The 16,945-nt window shown below is 39.6% G+C and overlaps 1 protein-coding gene across 1 annotated transcript in view; it reads right to left on the bottom strand.

Annotated features, from left to right (window-relative positions):
* The window catches only part of LOC145483855 (uncharacterized), a 30,797-nt gene that overhangs the window by 852 nt on the left and 13,000 nt on the right, over positions 1-16,945 (bottom strand). Inside the window, exons 13-29 of the mRNA XM_081462408.1 lie at positions 16,488-16,645; positions 15,869-15,953; positions 14,758-14,894; positions 12,989-13,139; positions 12,146-12,189; positions 11,721-11,781; positions 11,158-11,209; positions 10,313-10,437; positions 7,438-9,685; positions 5,981-6,223; positions 5,060-5,169; positions 4,912-4,968; positions 4,274-4,418; positions 3,661-3,737; positions 2,874-2,939; positions 2,050-2,195; positions 286-412 (exon numbers count right to left, since the gene is read on the bottom strand). Of these exons, the coding sequence (XP_081318534.1) occupies positions 286-412; positions 2,050-2,195; positions 2,874-2,939; positions 3,661-3,737; positions 4,274-4,418; positions 4,912-4,968; positions 5,060-5,169; positions 5,981-6,223; positions 7,438-9,685; positions 10,313-10,437; positions 11,158-11,209; positions 11,721-11,781; positions 12,146-12,189; positions 12,989-13,139; positions 14,758-14,894; positions 15,869-15,953; positions 16,488-16,645 (4,032 nt within the window). The remainder of the gene's footprint in view (positions 1-285; positions 413-2,049; positions 2,196-2,873; positions 2,940-3,660; positions 3,738-4,273; positions 4,419-4,911; positions 4,969-5,059; positions 5,170-5,980; positions 6,224-7,437; positions 9,686-10,312; positions 10,438-11,157; positions 11,210-11,720; positions 11,782-12,145; positions 12,190-12,988; positions 13,140-14,757; positions 14,895-15,868; positions 15,954-16,487; positions 16,646-16,945) is intronic.

The raw sequence follows: 16,945 nt of genomic DNA, 5'->3' as shown, positions 1-16,945 counted from the left end.
AATAATATCATGCTTGTTATGAACCGTTCACAAATAACTCCTGTTTTAAAATTAAGATTTTCTTTTAAAAGCCAGAAACAGATAAGTTGCCAAATATAACGCTTTTTTTATTCACGACATAAACATAAATTAATAATGAACTGACGGATGGACCTCAAAAGAAAATATACTACACAATACGACATGAAAGTACTGTTCAATAACTTTCACCTGATGGTCATAAAATAGGGTTTAATTTGCACACTCAAACGTTTTGAAAGAACATGCTAGTGACATTCCCCCTACCTCATTATTTTGCATGTCACCATATGGCTTGTCTCCGAAGGTAAAAATCTCCCACATTGTTACCCCAAAGCTCCACACGTCACTTTTGGGGGTGAAGCGTTGCTTAAGCAAGCTCTCCAAGGCGTACCTGGGATTGGTGCAAAGCACAATAATCACATGTTTTGTAAAATAACTGAGATACTACGCGCGCATTCAATGGTCGATAGGTGTGTTTATGATGAGAGTACGTAAACATGATTGTGACGTTTTAGATTCGCGCGTATTCTTGAGAAATATTCTATAAAAGTAATGGAGTTTTTTCTCCATGTTTAGGGGGGGGGGGGGGGGGGAGGCGGAAATTGGGAGAATTCTCGAAAGTTGTGCAAACCCGAGACTGCGTCTCGGGTTTGCATAACTGTCTCGAATGGACAGTAGGGAACTTAAGCAACGACGACGGCGATGCCGAGGACGACGACAAGCCAAAAATGAATTTATATTTTACCAGCGACATTCGCAATTGTCTAGAACTGTTAAGTACGCCAGTGGCTCTAAAAACGTGCTCAGGCTAGATATGCCATGACAGCGTTCAATTCCAAATGGAAATACGAAAAATTAGCCGTCGTCGTTCGCGTTCCTCGGACGACGCAGAACTTGGTCATTTTAAGTTGTTGTCTTGCAGAGAACGGCAAAGAAATGTACAGAGATTTAAAACGCACGTGCACATCTATTGTTTTGCTCATTAAACCTTTTGTTTGGCGACGTTCCCGTTGGCGTCGTCGTCGTGGTTTGCTTAAGTTCCCTAGTTTCGGCGATACGGCGGCTAATGTGAATTCTATTGTTTTAAATTGCTAGAGCTTAGATGAGGCTATGTCAACACAGAAAAAGTGCTCTATTGCTCAAGCGCAAATTTTCATATACTGAACATTTGAATACAATTAATGGCTAAACATTGTGAATGTAAAACAGACGGGTTTAAATGAGGGATAAAAATTGCGCTCAGCTGCAATTAAAATAGAATGAAGTTTAAAAACAAAAGAAAACAAAGAAAGGATACATAGCTGGTGATTAAACTTTGCGCACTTCTACATCTACATTCGATTTCGTCGGTAAAGTGTTTAGACATCACACTTTGTATACCAATTAAAATGCATATGAACTAAATCAACTTCGTTCAACGAGGGTGGTGCATAACGCACTTACGACTGCCAAACCCATGGCCATAGGATTCGCAATCGAATTGGAATTTAGAAATGTTGCTTTTTGTAGAACGAGGGAAACTGGAGAACTCGGAAAAACCCCTTCCAGCAAGGATAAAAAAGAAGAATAAACTCCACAAACATATGAGGCCGTGTGTAGGATTCAAACCCAAGCCACATTGGTGGGAGGAGAGCGCTCTCACTTCTGCGCTAGCCTTGCACCACCAGTTATATGTTACAAAATAGGTAAAATAAAGGGTAAATAGGTAATTCTTAATTTAGTTGCATGAAGCGCCGAGGAGTATTTCTACTCCCCCCTGGATGGGATGCTAGTTTCATCGCAGTGGTACCCACCATCATTAAGTTCACCGGTATCGATTTATAAACCTGGGTGGAGAGAGAGACTTTGAAAGTAAAGTGTCTTGCCCAAGAACACAACACAATGTCCCCGGCCAGGTCTCGAACCCGGACCGCTCGATCCGGAGGCGAGTGCACTAACCATGAGGCCAACAGCGCCTCCGCACGTTGCAAAATAGCTTAGACACAATGTTTTCATAAAGAAAAATAAAAGCATGGGATAGATAAATACCACTTCACAGGTATTTTACTGTACTCCTGAAGTTTGTAGTAATCCTGTAACCTTGACAAGCCAAAGTCGCTAATCTTTACAAGGTCCTCCCTCATTACGAGGATGTTCCTTGCAGCGAGGTCTTTATGCAGTAATGATTGTTGTTCCTTAAAGCAGAAAATTAGAGCAAAATAATTACTCCTTTAATCTAATCTACAACAAGGTCAATTCTGCATCGGGCCAAAGTGTTCCTGGTAGAGACATTGGAGCTCATCACAGTTTATTAAAAGAAGCTCCATCGTGGTGTTTGAGTTACTTTGGCAATGTGCCAAATTACCTTCAAATTTTAAAGGAAACCTGGAAATAATAGTTTGCTAAGATCGAAAAACATAAACAAGGATGGTTAAAGATGGAGAAAGATTGACACGGATTCTAAAAGACGAACTTGCAAAACTTTTTAAGATGCGCAAACAGTGACGTAGTTCGTTTAACATCAAGCAACAGAGAGTGTAGTACCACTTTTTTCCCCCTGGATAGGAAGCTAATCCATCTCAGAATCACCTCAAGTATTGAATTTGCCAGTACATATTGAAACACCTGGAGAGAGGTACTGGGAGAAAACGTTCTTGCCCAAGGACACAATGCAATGACCCAGAGGCCACACCCAGTCCCTAAAATCAGAGTCCAGTACGGTAGCCATCTGGCTACTGTGCATCTCAATGCTATGAGAGCCGCTAACATTTATAAACCTTGATCAATGTTAAAAGCATGCATAAATTCTAATATCTAAACGTTTGAGCTTGGAACTCCTTTGAAATGCAAACCAAGTCTTCAGCAAGACTTACCAGGTATCGCATTCCTTTGCAGATCTGCATGCAAAACTCAAGAAGTTGTGGTATTTGCAAAATGTCCTGAAAAAAGTCATGGCGCGCAAATTAGACTGACATCGCAGGGAACAAATATTGTAAATGACAGATGGGATCAAAAAAGGCTGGTAATATTTTCATTCGCTCGATGTACCTCTGAATACATTTCACGGAATTTATCTTAAAACTAGTTGAAATGGCTTTTCACAATTTGACGAAAATGTATATCTAAAAAAGAAAATCACCAAGTACTTTTACTAACAAGAATTGAAAGATCAAACGTGGGTACGTCTATAAGCAGACCAGCATCTTATCGTCCCATCAAACATGGAAGAAAACAACATGTAGACATGTGTAGTACACATCGAGTTTTCCACTTTTTCTGAATTAACCTCATGGTTCAAAAATCTCAAAAGTAATGGGTTGACGTCATGTCCTAGGTCTATCTCTCGGTTTGAAGTATCGCGCAATAGAGGCATCACTACGAATTCTTTTTTCCTGTAATTAAAAATCATAGAGCAAGTGTTCTCAATTTAATCTTATTGCATAAATTATCCACTGTGGCCGCTATTTATGGTTTCCCAAACAACGCTCTGGAGTGCTGTCCTAACAAAAACAATCATTTTTCTTAGAAACTATATAATTAGAAAAAATCCCGTGTCCCGGTTCATGAATTCCACTTAATAAGGTTTATTACATCCACAAAAACTAGACAAAACGGTGCCTACTATACTACTCAGGTATGACGTTAGATAACTAAACCTGCCTTGTTTCTAGGTAAATAAGCTTGCAGAGACCCCAACGGTGCAAGTTCTGTTACCAACATAAGTTTTCCATTTGGATCTAAAAGATGGCAAGATCATAAGGATCAATTATTTTCATTTAAGTAAAATACTACAGGTTTTACAAGGCTCGTAATCAAGTTTGCACACTGTAAGTACAGTATACCTATAATTGCTATATAATACCTCTGATTTGTAAGTCCAACAGTTGCATTTAGTGAATTTTCTTGGTATCATAAGCCCAGATTGTTAACGAAATCTTTATCAATAAGCACATTTATTGGGTAGTCTGCCACAGCACAGGGGGTGGCAAATAGCTGGCTATTTTTACTTATAGAATTTGAGTCACACAAAGCATGTTCAGATTGGTTATGTATTCGTTTATTATTGATGTGCGAAGCAGTGATACTTCCAGGTGGCTGAGACGTGCCATGGTCTTACTCAACCTCACTCCCAGGGTCCCCCGCCCAGAGCAAGCGAGAGTTAGCAATTTAGCCAACGAAAACCGTTCGCTAGAGATATACAAATCATAAAGTTATTATGTACATTGTTAAGAACGTTCATCTAGGGCAACTCTACAAGTAAAATTTAACATACTTTTCGCAACCCCACGCAGTTTAATAATGTATCGACAATGCTGCTTTGATTCCAACTCAATCATGTTTTGAACCTCATTGATGAAGTCACTGGAATCCTCTGGTGATGCGTTGTCCTTCAACACTTTCACAGCCACTTCCTCTCTCTACAGGAAAAGAATTCTTGTAAGTAATCTTCCCACTACAAAACATGTTCTAGTAAGCTTTCAACTGATAGTGAGTTAGTGGCCTTTTTAATGATATGTAAAGTAGTTTATTAAAACTCTCTTGCAGTAAAACAACTGAATTAACGAGTACATTTTACAATCTTAAATTATCTAAAGTACAGTAATTTACAAATATAACAGTGGTACTATCAATTGAGTCACAAAATATTCAAATGTAAGAAAGTCCTCTACTCTCTTTGTCGTGCAGGCCTGCATGTTTAGCTATCCTGCATGGATAGCAATCATCAATGCAACCTTTGATTATCCCAAGGGAAAATGAGATTCTTACTACCCTAATAAGAACAGAATAATTGTCACACTCCCATAATTTGTAACAAGGATTTTTGCTGAGCACCTTGCATCACAACAAAATGCAGTTGCTCACCATGATTAGTTCTTACATCACCGATTAACAATCTATTGATGACAATACCTTTGGGCACGGGCCTGTAGAAACAATTGTTGCTTGATTTACTTCACCAAACTGCCCCTGCAAAAGATAGCATCAAAGAGCCAATGAGACATTGAAAATTAGTTATTCGTCCAGCATCAGTGATGATTTGTCTGTCAAAATTTCTTACCTGGCCAAGTTTTCTATGTATTTGCAATTGCTCATAACGAATTTGAAGCTGCTGAGGAATCTTGCTCATGTCCAAAGTAGGTTGTTCCTCTCCCGCAGAAGAGCATGAATCTGGTGTGAAGAAGATAATGGTGATGACATTTTAAGAAAACTTCACTTGACAAGGGCATGATCACCCTCTAAACAATGATTTCAAAAGTTCAAGTCCACCGATTAATGAGGATGGCTAATGACAGCAAAGTATAGTGGATTGCATGATGTAAGAGATGTTCTATAAGATTGACTTGGATTCCGTTTTTAGGGAATCTTTCTTACAAATATTGTTAATATTATCTAATTTTTCCTCATGTCTAGGCTTAGAGTGCTTTTCAATTGAGTGGCGTACAACCAGAACCAAAGTAATCACTCTAGCCAATCACAAAGGACACAGACAATACCGTGAACCAATCAAAAACTTGAAGTAATTACATGTAGCCGACGCAAAGAGCAGGAAAACGTGAGCGAGCGAGTCATGATTGGTTTTGGTTTTATTCCCGATTGGATTACGCAAGTTTTTAAAGCCATTCGTGTAGCGTTGGAAGTGGAAAACAAACTTTTCGACACTCAAATGAAAACCGCGCTATAATCAAGACTGTAGTTTGTCTACATGACAATAATTCTAACTAGAACCAAATTTTGTTATGAACTTGTCAGCAATCAACATGCTAATTTTTGAAACTTGCTGGGCGTTCCAGGTCTTGCTGCTGAGTACTACATCTCGAGAAAGAAAGTTGTATCCAAACACGTATTATTAGCGTTCAGTCTTATTGCACCGGTAATTCGTCGCTGCCTATTCGTACTCCTGAATATGAAGGCATTCTATTAAAGTGAACTGTTTTTCCATAGGTCATATTGACTGTTAAATTAGTAAAGAATGGGATACCAATTGTTGATTTCCTCTGTTGGTAACCCCTCTGCACAGCATCAGGAGATGGCCAGATTCCCTCTGATGATGAAGAGCGACTGAGGGATGCCATGGGTTCATCTTCTTCTCCCTCTGTAGCTTTATCAGGAGCCTGTCTGAGCAATGATACACCGACACGGTGATTATCCATGTTCCCCACAAGCTGCGCTTCTTTGTCAATGTAATTTCCATCTGAGGTTCCAGCTGTCGACCCCGTAATTTCTGTGGAATGGCATTTGACTAGATTAGCTTTACAAAAGCTCTTTTGCGAGACCCTGCCAAGCTGAAATACATCACGTAATGTGAGCTAAATGCAATAACTGGTGCATAAAATGAATCCAAGGTTGGCAGCTTTAAATAAATTACAATATTTAGAGAGGAAGCCACATCAGCCCTAGCTGGTTTTCACGCGGGTCCTCTATCCTGGTCGAAATGGAATTTGGAGATGTTGGTTTTTGTGGAGGAAGGAAAGCCAGAAAGCCCATAGAAAAACCCTCGGAGAAAGGCAAAGCAACAACAAACTCAACCCACATATGCCACCGGGCCAGAATTGAACCCAGGCCACATCGGTGGGAGGCGAGTGCTGTCACCACTGCGCCATTCCTGCCCCATCGCTGCTCCCTATAAGTGTTTCAAGCCGCTTATTTGACAAAACGACTACTGTTTGACAAAGGTAGACAATTGCTTCAGAAGTGAATCATATAGGTATCTCACCGAGGGACAGTAGCTTCATTTTTTTAATTTCTTGCATAAATCTACACACAAAAAAACTATGGGGGAAAAAATATTGCAATTTCAACAGAACGTGCGTTTTTCTTTGCTGTCCCTCCACGCAGCTGACTGAGATGGCCGACGGGCTTGCATGGGGCAGATTAATGAATCCGCATTAATAGCGCCTATCTGAGTTGCCTTTTACCTGTGTCAAAAGAAGTCTTCGTGCGAAACTATTCTTATGAAAATTCGTTTCCTCGAGGACTCGTTTTAAAACAGAGGCAAAAGTTAGCCCAGAAATGGCCTATTCTCAACGTGTGTCGTATTAACAAAATAAAGGAAGAAGTGAGTGTTCAGACCTTGTCCTAGTAAGTCATCTCTTCGATATTTTTTATTTCGTTTTCCTGCAGCCTATTAATTCACGTGCCCCGTCATCTACGTCACAGCTCCATTGTTACGGAGCACTGTGAGAACACTGAGGCGAATAATGAGCCAAAATGGCGGCAAATGATTTTAAAATCGCGCTTTGTTTAAATGGGCATATCCTCCCTGAACACCTTTGGAAAGTTTAAAGAAAAGGTCATGGGTACATTAACGTGATACAAGTACGAAAATTCTCACACATGTCCTATGGGGCTCAGGGGTAAGATACATCCAACCACATCTAAGAAGACATTTTATGGACTTTTGTCAAGGATTTCACAAATCACTCGAACTGGATTTACCTTTAACATCACCTATTTCCCTGCAACCGGGGTCTACCCAAATGTTTCCTTGGACACCACATTCCCCTTCCTGGTCGCCATTAAGAGAACAACCATCTTCATTGCGTGCATCATCCAGTTGATTTGAACACAGGGAATTAATTTCTTGGCCCAGGAAGTGGTCCTCTTTGAAAACAGGAAACCCGGTTGATTTCAGTGTTTCCTTTGAGAGATTATTCAAGGAAAATTTCTTCATTGCGAGTTCCTCTTGCCCTTGATCAAACACCAAGGTTGCGCAATTTAAGACTTTAATCTTATCAGGGGAATGCCCCACAGACCCACATGATGAACCAAGTTCAGTGTCACTGGTCTCATCAGCATCTTCGTTGTCTGGGTCACCCTCCTCCCCACAGTCTTCATTATTTGTCAGCTCTGGCATGAAATGGAACAATTGGTCCGTTACGTCAGTATGATTGGTTGATTCTTTGACGGCCAAAAATTGGTAGGGATTGAAACCTGGCGAGCTGTCAACTACTTGGCTCTCTTCTGAGAAAGTGCTGTTCTCTTCTGGATTGTGTTGAAGAAGCTCTCGATTACTGATGTAGTCCCCAGACACACTTGCACTGTCCATCTCTCTATCTGCATGAGGCTGTATTTTGCAATTGGCGTGTTCCCCTTCTAGGGCAAAGAGTGACTGATCGGACAAATTGCTGAGCTCTAAGCCGACATTGCTCATTGGATGGGCCAATTTACCCAGGCTTAACTGGCTCTCTTCTGATAAGGTACTGTCCTCTTTTCGATCGAGCTCGTGAAGTTTGTTATTTGTGACGTTGCTCGTAGATTCCTTTACACTGTCTAGCTCCATATCTGTGCAAGGCTGTGAATTGAAATGGTTACGTTCCTCTTCTAGAGAAAAGGATGGCTGCTCTGCCAACTTGTTGAGCTCCAAGTCAACATTGCTTTCTGGAAGAAAAAACATACCAAGGCTCAACTCAGCTTGAAAGTCACCATAATCATCTTCACTTTCTTCCTGTAGATCAGTAATCAGTGGGGATGGCTCTTCTTTAAAGGAATCATCGTCAATATCAGACAAGAGATCTGTTAGAGCACGAGATCCCAACCCTTTCTGGATGCTGTCCTTAGAGAGTGAACCCAACAGTTCATCTGGTGATTTGCAAGAAACACAAGCAAATCCCTCGCTTTTGAATTGTGATGTTTCTTTCGGGTTTGGTTGGTTTTGGTAGGGGGACAGGTCTGAGCTGCGTGGTGTTTGATTCTCAGCATTCGGACCGTTGCCCTTTGTAGCACTGTAACCTGTAGCTGCTGCAGTACTCACAGGAGGCTGCATTGATTGAACAGGGACAAAAGGGTTGTCAACTGTACTGCTAGCTCCTGACGACCTCTGTAGAATGCTTGAACCTTTGATTTGATTTCGTGGCATGCTTTCATTTGTTGAAGTGGAAAGTGTCACATATGACCCAGCTCTTGATTTCTCTGGTTTCTCTTCTGTGTGATGTACAGGCGGAGAGCTCTGGGTGGAAATTATTGATGCCAGAGTGATGTATGCAGATGACCCAGATTCTGATACTTTCTTAATCCCCTCTCCATGCTGATCACCAGCGTCATCATCAGAACACACAGAAAGCAGGTCAGGTTGTGTCTCCACATCTGGTGGGAGACTATCGACACTAGTCTGAAGAATGGATGTGTTTTGCAAGTGTTTAGCCAGGGACCTCATTGCCATAGCCTCAGCGCCACTATCATCTGTACCACTGTCTTCATTGCTACTACCATCACTTTCAACTGGCTCTTCAGAACTCACTGTCTCAGGATCTTCTATGCCGGTAGCGAACACCAGCAATTCCTGTTGGTTTAGTAAAGGCACGTTCACTTCTGCACTTGGATGGGGACATGGGACATTTCTTTCTTCCTGCTGTCTTTCTGTAAGTTCTGGCCCTTCATTGTTATTATCACTGCCTGCTTGGATCGAGGGAGGACAAGAGCTGACTCTCGTGATACTTGGTTTCCTTACAGGAAGGAAACTGAATGGTTCCTTGGACGGCAGAGTACTTTCAGCGTCATATGCATACACTAAACCAGGATGAGAAAATGTCTTTGAGAGGCTTTGCTTTTTGGGTGTAGTATTGTCAAACAAGGAAATGCTGGTGACCAGTGAAATGCCTGGAAGATTATGGCTGCGATCTTCATTAGCAGAAACTTCATCATGGACCACATTCTCAGGTAAGCAAGAGTAGTCACCATTAGAGGCCTACAAGTAGGAAAGGAAAAAGAGTAGAAGGACGATAAATCAATACCCGTCTTTAAGTTTACCTTTAATCTGCCAATCACAAGCACTGATTACAACGTAAGGCTAGCACAAATGACTGTGTGTAGTATAAATAAAAAACTAAATACTCTTTTGACATAAGCCAATATTCAATAATAAACAAACCGATGGAATCAAATCTAATTTGTTTTTAAAAGCAAATCTAAACGATATTTACTGCATAACCGAGTGAATGCACAAGTGACAGGTTTTGCTAACGAACCGAAAGCCATTGAAAGATAAATAACATCCGCACAGAGCTGGTGTGCACGTTGCAAAGAGAAGTGAGGATTCTGATCAGAAGATATTAAAATTCTGCTCAATCCCTTCTCATCATGATGACCAACGTCATCACAAGAACACACAGGAAGAAGCTCAGGTTGTGTCTCCACAGCGGATGGAAGACTATCAACATGAGAAAAGACACGTTAAATCCACACAGAGTTGGCGTGCAAGCTAGAGTTGCTAAATGGTGTGCAATGTTGTAGGTTTTCATATTAAATAAGGTGCAAAGTAAATCATTTGATTACTGATCATGAATATTGTTCAGCAGAAAATATATAGGTATACCTGAGAGTCATTGGGAATAGGTTCTAATTCCAGGTTACTCTGTTGAGTTGGTAATGGAATCTCCCAATCTTCCAGTTGTGTGATTTCAGGGGGGAGGAGAAGGTCCTGTGCTTCGTCATCAGAAACTGACAAAGAAAAATCAAACTTGTCAATAATATTAGTCCATCTGTAGAAAAGCAGAACAATTCGTGGGAATGCTAACACCAATCCTAAACACCAATCGCCAATCCCAAATTTGAGGAACCAGTGGAATATAAAACATTCTTGGATGTGACCGTCAAAACGGCTAAAGTGCTGCAGTTAATTCTAAGATACTCTGGTAAAATTTTGAAACTGAATGATAGAAGTTATTTGTCTGCAACCTTCACGGCACAGATCATTTTTCTGTATATAAAAAGTTTTATTTAATTCCAATCTGAGTTGTTTTTCAACCGTTTCCGCCGTTTTATCTGTAAACCATTTTTGGAGAGGGGTGAATTGCTCTGCCTCACATCTTCTAATTCTGAAGGAGGGTGACACAAACTAACAACCTAAAACATCGCCCTCTATGGTTACATTTCATGCTTTTGATTTGCATAAAAACGTTATTTTGAAGGAATAATCCCAAACATACTGAATTCAAAAAGTAGCTCTTCCCATAAAGAGACAATTCGCCTTCAATAATTAAAATTTTATTCAATGGTTGCAAGGACACCTATGGACTCGTTAAGTGGCCAATACGAAACATCCAGTTAGTCAGTTAGGACCACAGCTTTACAATGTGGTAGTACTCTTGATCATAGCATTGAAATCTGCGACTTTCACTTACAGCACACAACAGAATAGTGGGTGTTGATCACACTCACCTAATTCAGGTGATCGTAGCTCTGTTACCAATTCCTGGAAAGACATTCTGTCCTGAAAATGTTGAGGAAACAATTGTGTTATGCTGATTGTCTTAATTACTTAAAACCAACGTCTAGGTGCCCAAGGTAGAAGTATGATGAAGATGAACTCACACTTACAAATACCTTGCAGGGACAGATCCAGAAAATTCAGAAAGAGAGGTCGAATACAGAATGCAAGTCTAGAAAGCCTGATCGAATAAAACCACTCAAAAGACGGTTAGACGGACTGGTGTTGTTGTTGACAAAAATGCTTTGAAAATACATGAAAAAAAGAGGGGCCATGGCCCCCTCGGCCCCTTCCGTAAATCGGCCCCTGCCTTGTATACTTATGCTGTTCAAGCAGCAGATTTGGAATTTACTTTTCAATGATTCTTTTTAATTTAAACGGAAAAAATCTTGGCGCTTCTCAGTGTCAACTGAGTGAATGACATATAACCCAGTACTACACAAAATGCGAATGACTGTGTTGATCATATTTATTATATCAATAACACTAACAGCAACAATATGAACAGGCCAACCTTTGGTTCTGGCTCACAACACCGTTTTATCAGCTTTCCAACATTGGGTGGACAGTTTGGTCTGAAAAACAAAGGTTTAAATCACAGGTATAATGAGGCGAGCACAAATGTGGTGTCAAAAACCAATGAATGAACGAAACTGTTCTCCTCAATTATTGCTGAATAACCAGTTCTATTAAAATAAAAAGGTCTTAAAAAAATTGTAAGAATCTGTTTCAACGTTGTCAAAATGGTTGGTTAATGCGTTGTATAACAATTACGAAAATGGCGGGCCTTAGGGCTTTATATTGCGAAAGACCAAAAATTATAATTCCCTCATGGGAAAACCAGTTCTACGTAACAAGCAGTAGAGCTCAATCAATGTTTCCCTGATACAGACGACAAAGGCTGGTTTGACGATACAGTCACAAAAGGACTTCACTAACCTTTCTGGATTGAGATACTGCCCTTTCAAATACCGGTTAATAATCTGTAAAAGAAATGATTCTATCTATTAATCAAACAATCATTGTTGTGGGATTTGGAGACTGGTAATTCAGGGTAAGCAGCAATTGAAAGCGATTTTGTTTCCGACCAGTAACACATACCCGGTTCGCACTACTATTGATAAGCACTGTAGAAGTGTGGCAGCTCTCGTAAGCTTGTAATTCTATTTGTCGTCATTGCAGCAGCCGTTACTGTTTTGGGGCTAGGGGGCATTGTTTCTGTTGTTTGTTCTACTGTCTTCTCAAAGGGTATTGAGCCATTTGTGTGAGACCTTACGAGAGTTGCAAGATGACCCAACCACTGAGCCACTGTAATTTTACTGCATGTCGGCAAAACTGTTGAACAATGCTCGTGAAGACACTATTGAGAACAGAACATGGCACCTCTACGAACAACTTAAACTGCAGCTTACTAATCCAACTACAAGTCTACAAACCGTAAACCAGTATTAAAGTTCAATACACAAAAGGGGAACAAAAACTGAGAAATGTGTACCTACTTAACTGTATATATAAGGCTCCAACGTTACCTTAACATTTAGTGAAGATCAAGACTTCAAACCATGCTGACTGTAACTTGACGGTACAAAATGTTGACACACTATTCTTAGCTTTACATTTTAATATTGTCTGTCTGTCTGTCTTTCTGTCTGTCTGTCTGTCTGTCAGTCGTCTGTCTACATTCACGCCGATTTCGTTCTGCATTGATATCTCCGCCTATTACATGATAGCAAATTCAAACCTCACAAATGCCCTCAAACAAAAGCCAGAGGAGGTACTTACCTCGTTCTCTGACAGCACTTCTTCTGCGAGAGAGCAGTGGAAAGGCTTTTTCATAGCAAAAATTTCCCAGAGTGTTACTCCGAATGTCCAAATGTCACTCTCTATAGTGAACGTTTGATCGTGCAGGGACTGGGGCGAGAACCAGCAGTAGCTATTCAAGTCACGTTAAATAAAAAAAATATATATTTTAACTTAAGTCATAGTTAATTGAAGGAAATGGTTGGGAAACTTGGCAAAGTTCTTTGCTGTATGTTAACTTACTTTTTGTTTGCTATTTTGGGGCTTGACCCTGCACAAAACTTGGCAAAACACAAAAGGTAGTTACGTGTGGTAACACTAACCAATAGAAGCATTGCGATTATGTAATTCATGCATAGTCAATGAGCATAAAACAAAAGATGTACAAGGTCAAGGACCTTCCAACAAAACTCTTAGCCTCTTTGTCTCGTTCTCTGAGGTTTACCTGCCTTCCTAACTTAACTATGCTTTCGGTAAGATGCACTTTGACATAATATTTTCAAACTCATTAATAATTCATCAAGTTTAAACAAAGGAAGTCATTCCTGTGACTGTGGTTTGGATATCTGATCTTAGTTGGCATAGATTTTTACGATTTTATTCTCTGTTTTCTCCTCAGTTTTAGTTTCGATTGAGAAGATACATCAAACACTCAAGACAATGTTTGACCACATTTCCAAACACCTCGAAGTTCGTCAAAAATACTCCGCTACGCGTCATATTTTCAATTCTCTTCTCGGTCTTTGGATATGTGGTCAAACACAGTCTTTCGTGTTGGACATATTAGGAAATCCTTTGGATCCAGCCACTGTTCAAGAAAAAGAGAGACTTAAAAATGTGCCCCCTTATAATGAAAACACGTTTTGCTCTCAACTGAAAAATACCTCTGTCAGTTGACTTACACGTTGCAAACTTTGGAATTCCATCTTCATCTAATGCGGTCATCATTAAGTGACAGAAATCTAAAAAGGACTGTTCCTGATAACTGAAGTTTTGACAACTTCAGTGAAAATCAACTTCAAGATCAGATAAGGGGTGATTTCCATTCAACCAAACATTCCTTGGAAAGGGCCCGTAGGCACTATGCTGACAAAATTTGTTTGGTTTTGCTAAAAATCTCGACAAAAGTTGCCTCCGTCAAATTTTCGATTTGGTAATCGTGGACGCACTCAAACACAGTAAAATAATTATCTGTTGACCACAAAGTGTCAATCACATGACGAGGTCAAAGATTAAAGAGAGATCAAAGTGAGATCAAATTTACTTAATTGATGTTTTCCTTCAGGCCATGCCGGGTAAATTGAAAACTCCGTCAGTTGTCACGCCTGACGAAAATTCGTCCTGCTCCGAAGCAGGATGCCGGCGCCTTTTAAGTTTGGTAAGGCTTGCAAAATTTGGTAGTAAAAAAAAAAAATCACTGTGTGCATTTGTTTCACGGAACTGATGACAGATTTTTTCACAAAATAAACAAAAATATGCCTTGTGCATACGGGCCCAAACTTTACAATAAATCCGATGACTGTTTAAAAATTTCCGAAATGTGAACCATTCCGTTGAAAATTCCAGAAATTCCGCGGGGAAAATCAGATGGAGCAGAAATTCCCGGTGAGAAATTTTCCATAATTTGAGTACAGCTCGCGAGGAAAATGTTGTTCCATTCGCCACAGGAAATTTCCGGAAATGCAAATCGGAATTTTTGGTCAAATGAGAGCGCCCAAAAATCTATACTCCATACAGCTTTTGTTACCCACCCAAATCCTCTTCTGGTAGAGTGGAAGAAGCTCTGCCCATTCTGTACAAGGTACAACAGACCAAAGTCACTGATCTTGATACATTCTTCATTGGCGACAAGCACATTGTGTGCATTCAGACGGCCATGAACAACGTTCTGAAATCCAAACCACAATAAACATATTATAGAAATGTAAGTAAGTTATCATGGCTGAGTTTTTATTTAAGTTTAGAATATAGCTTCTGTATACCTGCTCTGTTGTTTAGGGTGCATCTTGAATTTTTTTATATGCACTGCTGCAAATTATAGAGCACGTATCTTCTGGATGTTGTGTTGTCATCGCAATTACTGCCCATTTTCAGACGTAAATATTTTCGCTTTTTTATGCCACATTACTCGAAAAAAACTTTCGGACGATTTTAATTTCGGACACAAAAAGGGTCAGAAAAGAAGACCGTCCGAAGTTTTTAAGCATCCGAAATATTTACAGTACAGTATAAAATTTTTAGGAAGCTTTTAAACTCAGAGTTAACTTTATGTAGCGAACTTTTATATGCGACACTCCTTGAGATACGTAACGGCTTCATAGAATTTGTGTTATTTTCTCGTCGGTGTATCTGTAAAACCAACAGGGTGCAGTACAACTGTCATTTTCACAGATGTTGTTTTAGCCTTGAATACATGTAATACACTCTAGAGGTCTAAAAAAACTGCTGAGCGTATTCGCGTTCAGCCTATATGCGTCCAAAAGTTTATCTAGACCTCAAGCGTGCATTATTTTGTTAGAGAACATGGAACACCATCTGCTGTTTAGTACTTATAAGACATAATACGTTTTTAAAATAATTTCTATAATTAATTACTTTGTTGGTTTGAAAAAGTCTCAATTCTAAACTAAACTATTCTTAGACTATTATTTCTTCTAGTAATTATTGGCTTATTTTTCTTAACTAAAAATTTAACGTTTAATTGCCGACAACTCATCTCACACACTGCGTTTTTTAGTTCTCGATAACATTTAGTTACCGATAAGAAACAGTTGTCAACAACTAAATGTCTAGTCTGTGGAGGCTCTTATTATACATTTTCCTACTAGATATGTTATCAGTTTTCACTGGCTTCTGACTTACCTTGCTGTGTAGGAACATCATTCCTTCTGCAATCTGTGCAGCATACGAAATGACCGTCCCTTTGGTTATCCCATTTTCCTTTGTACTAGAAAAGCAGCATTGGTAAAAAAAAAAAAATAGTCAGCCCCTTCAAAGATTTGGAAAACAAGTATTCTTGTCCGATAACAACACAGCATTAACAACAACAACATCTAGACCAAATGGAGTGCAAAAGGTTTGCTATCATAAGGACCACGTCAAAAACTCTTCTGATTGGCCAATTACATTAATTAAAAAACTGGATCATTGGATAATGCAATTCATGAGTTTTGGCTTAGCCATCATGGTATATGAGCCATTATACCATGCTCTGCAAATATGGTAAGCGCACGTGTGACTTTTGGGGGCATTTTTATTTTAGTTTAGTTTTCTATATTTTGGGGGAGTTTTTAATAAGACAATTATTCCACTCGCGCTTGTTGGATGTGAGATTGTTCAAAGCCAATTAGGCAATGCACAACTCGTTGGCTATCCATCATCTCATTAATCCAATGCACGCTCATGGAATCATTGTTAGATACTGTGTGTTGTTCTAAAGCAAACTTTATGAGCAGGCATCACATGTCAAGGAAAACGTTACCTTTCATTCTTGATGTACTGGTCTAGAGGACCTTCTGCTGCGAACTCGAACACAAAGATCAAGGCTTTTTCTGTCTCAGTAATGCCATAAAATTGTGTCAAGTAAGGATTCTGAAGCTCCGAAAAGGTTCCCATTGCTTCCTTGTAGCGACTGGTTTTCTGCAACCAAAAAGAAGATAATCATTGAGAACACTGACAAATCAAAACAATGTTTTTCACTGTACCTTATTAGTATTTTTATCTTGCCTTTTCTTGCATATATTTTATCATTTTGCATTCCATTTTTATCCGTCGAAGGCTGTAGATTGACAGCCGAAAGCGCATGTTCCTTTTGAACATTTTTTAGCCAGCGAACGTTTTTATCATAATTTTGACTACCAAATGATATTGGAAAGTTCACACTAGTGGAATAGTTTGTATATTTTCACTTTGACTAGGATTATTTTGAATGCTGAAGTT

This window comes from Orbicella franksi, chromosome 4 (genome assembly GCF_964199315.1).
Source record: "Orbicella franksi chromosome 4, jaOrbFran1.1, whole genome shotgun sequence".
Lineage (NCBI taxonomy): Eukaryota > Metazoa > Cnidaria > Anthozoa > Scleractinia > Merulinidae > Orbicella > Orbicella franksi.
This window is presented reverse-complemented; position numbering and strand designations above follow the sequence as displayed.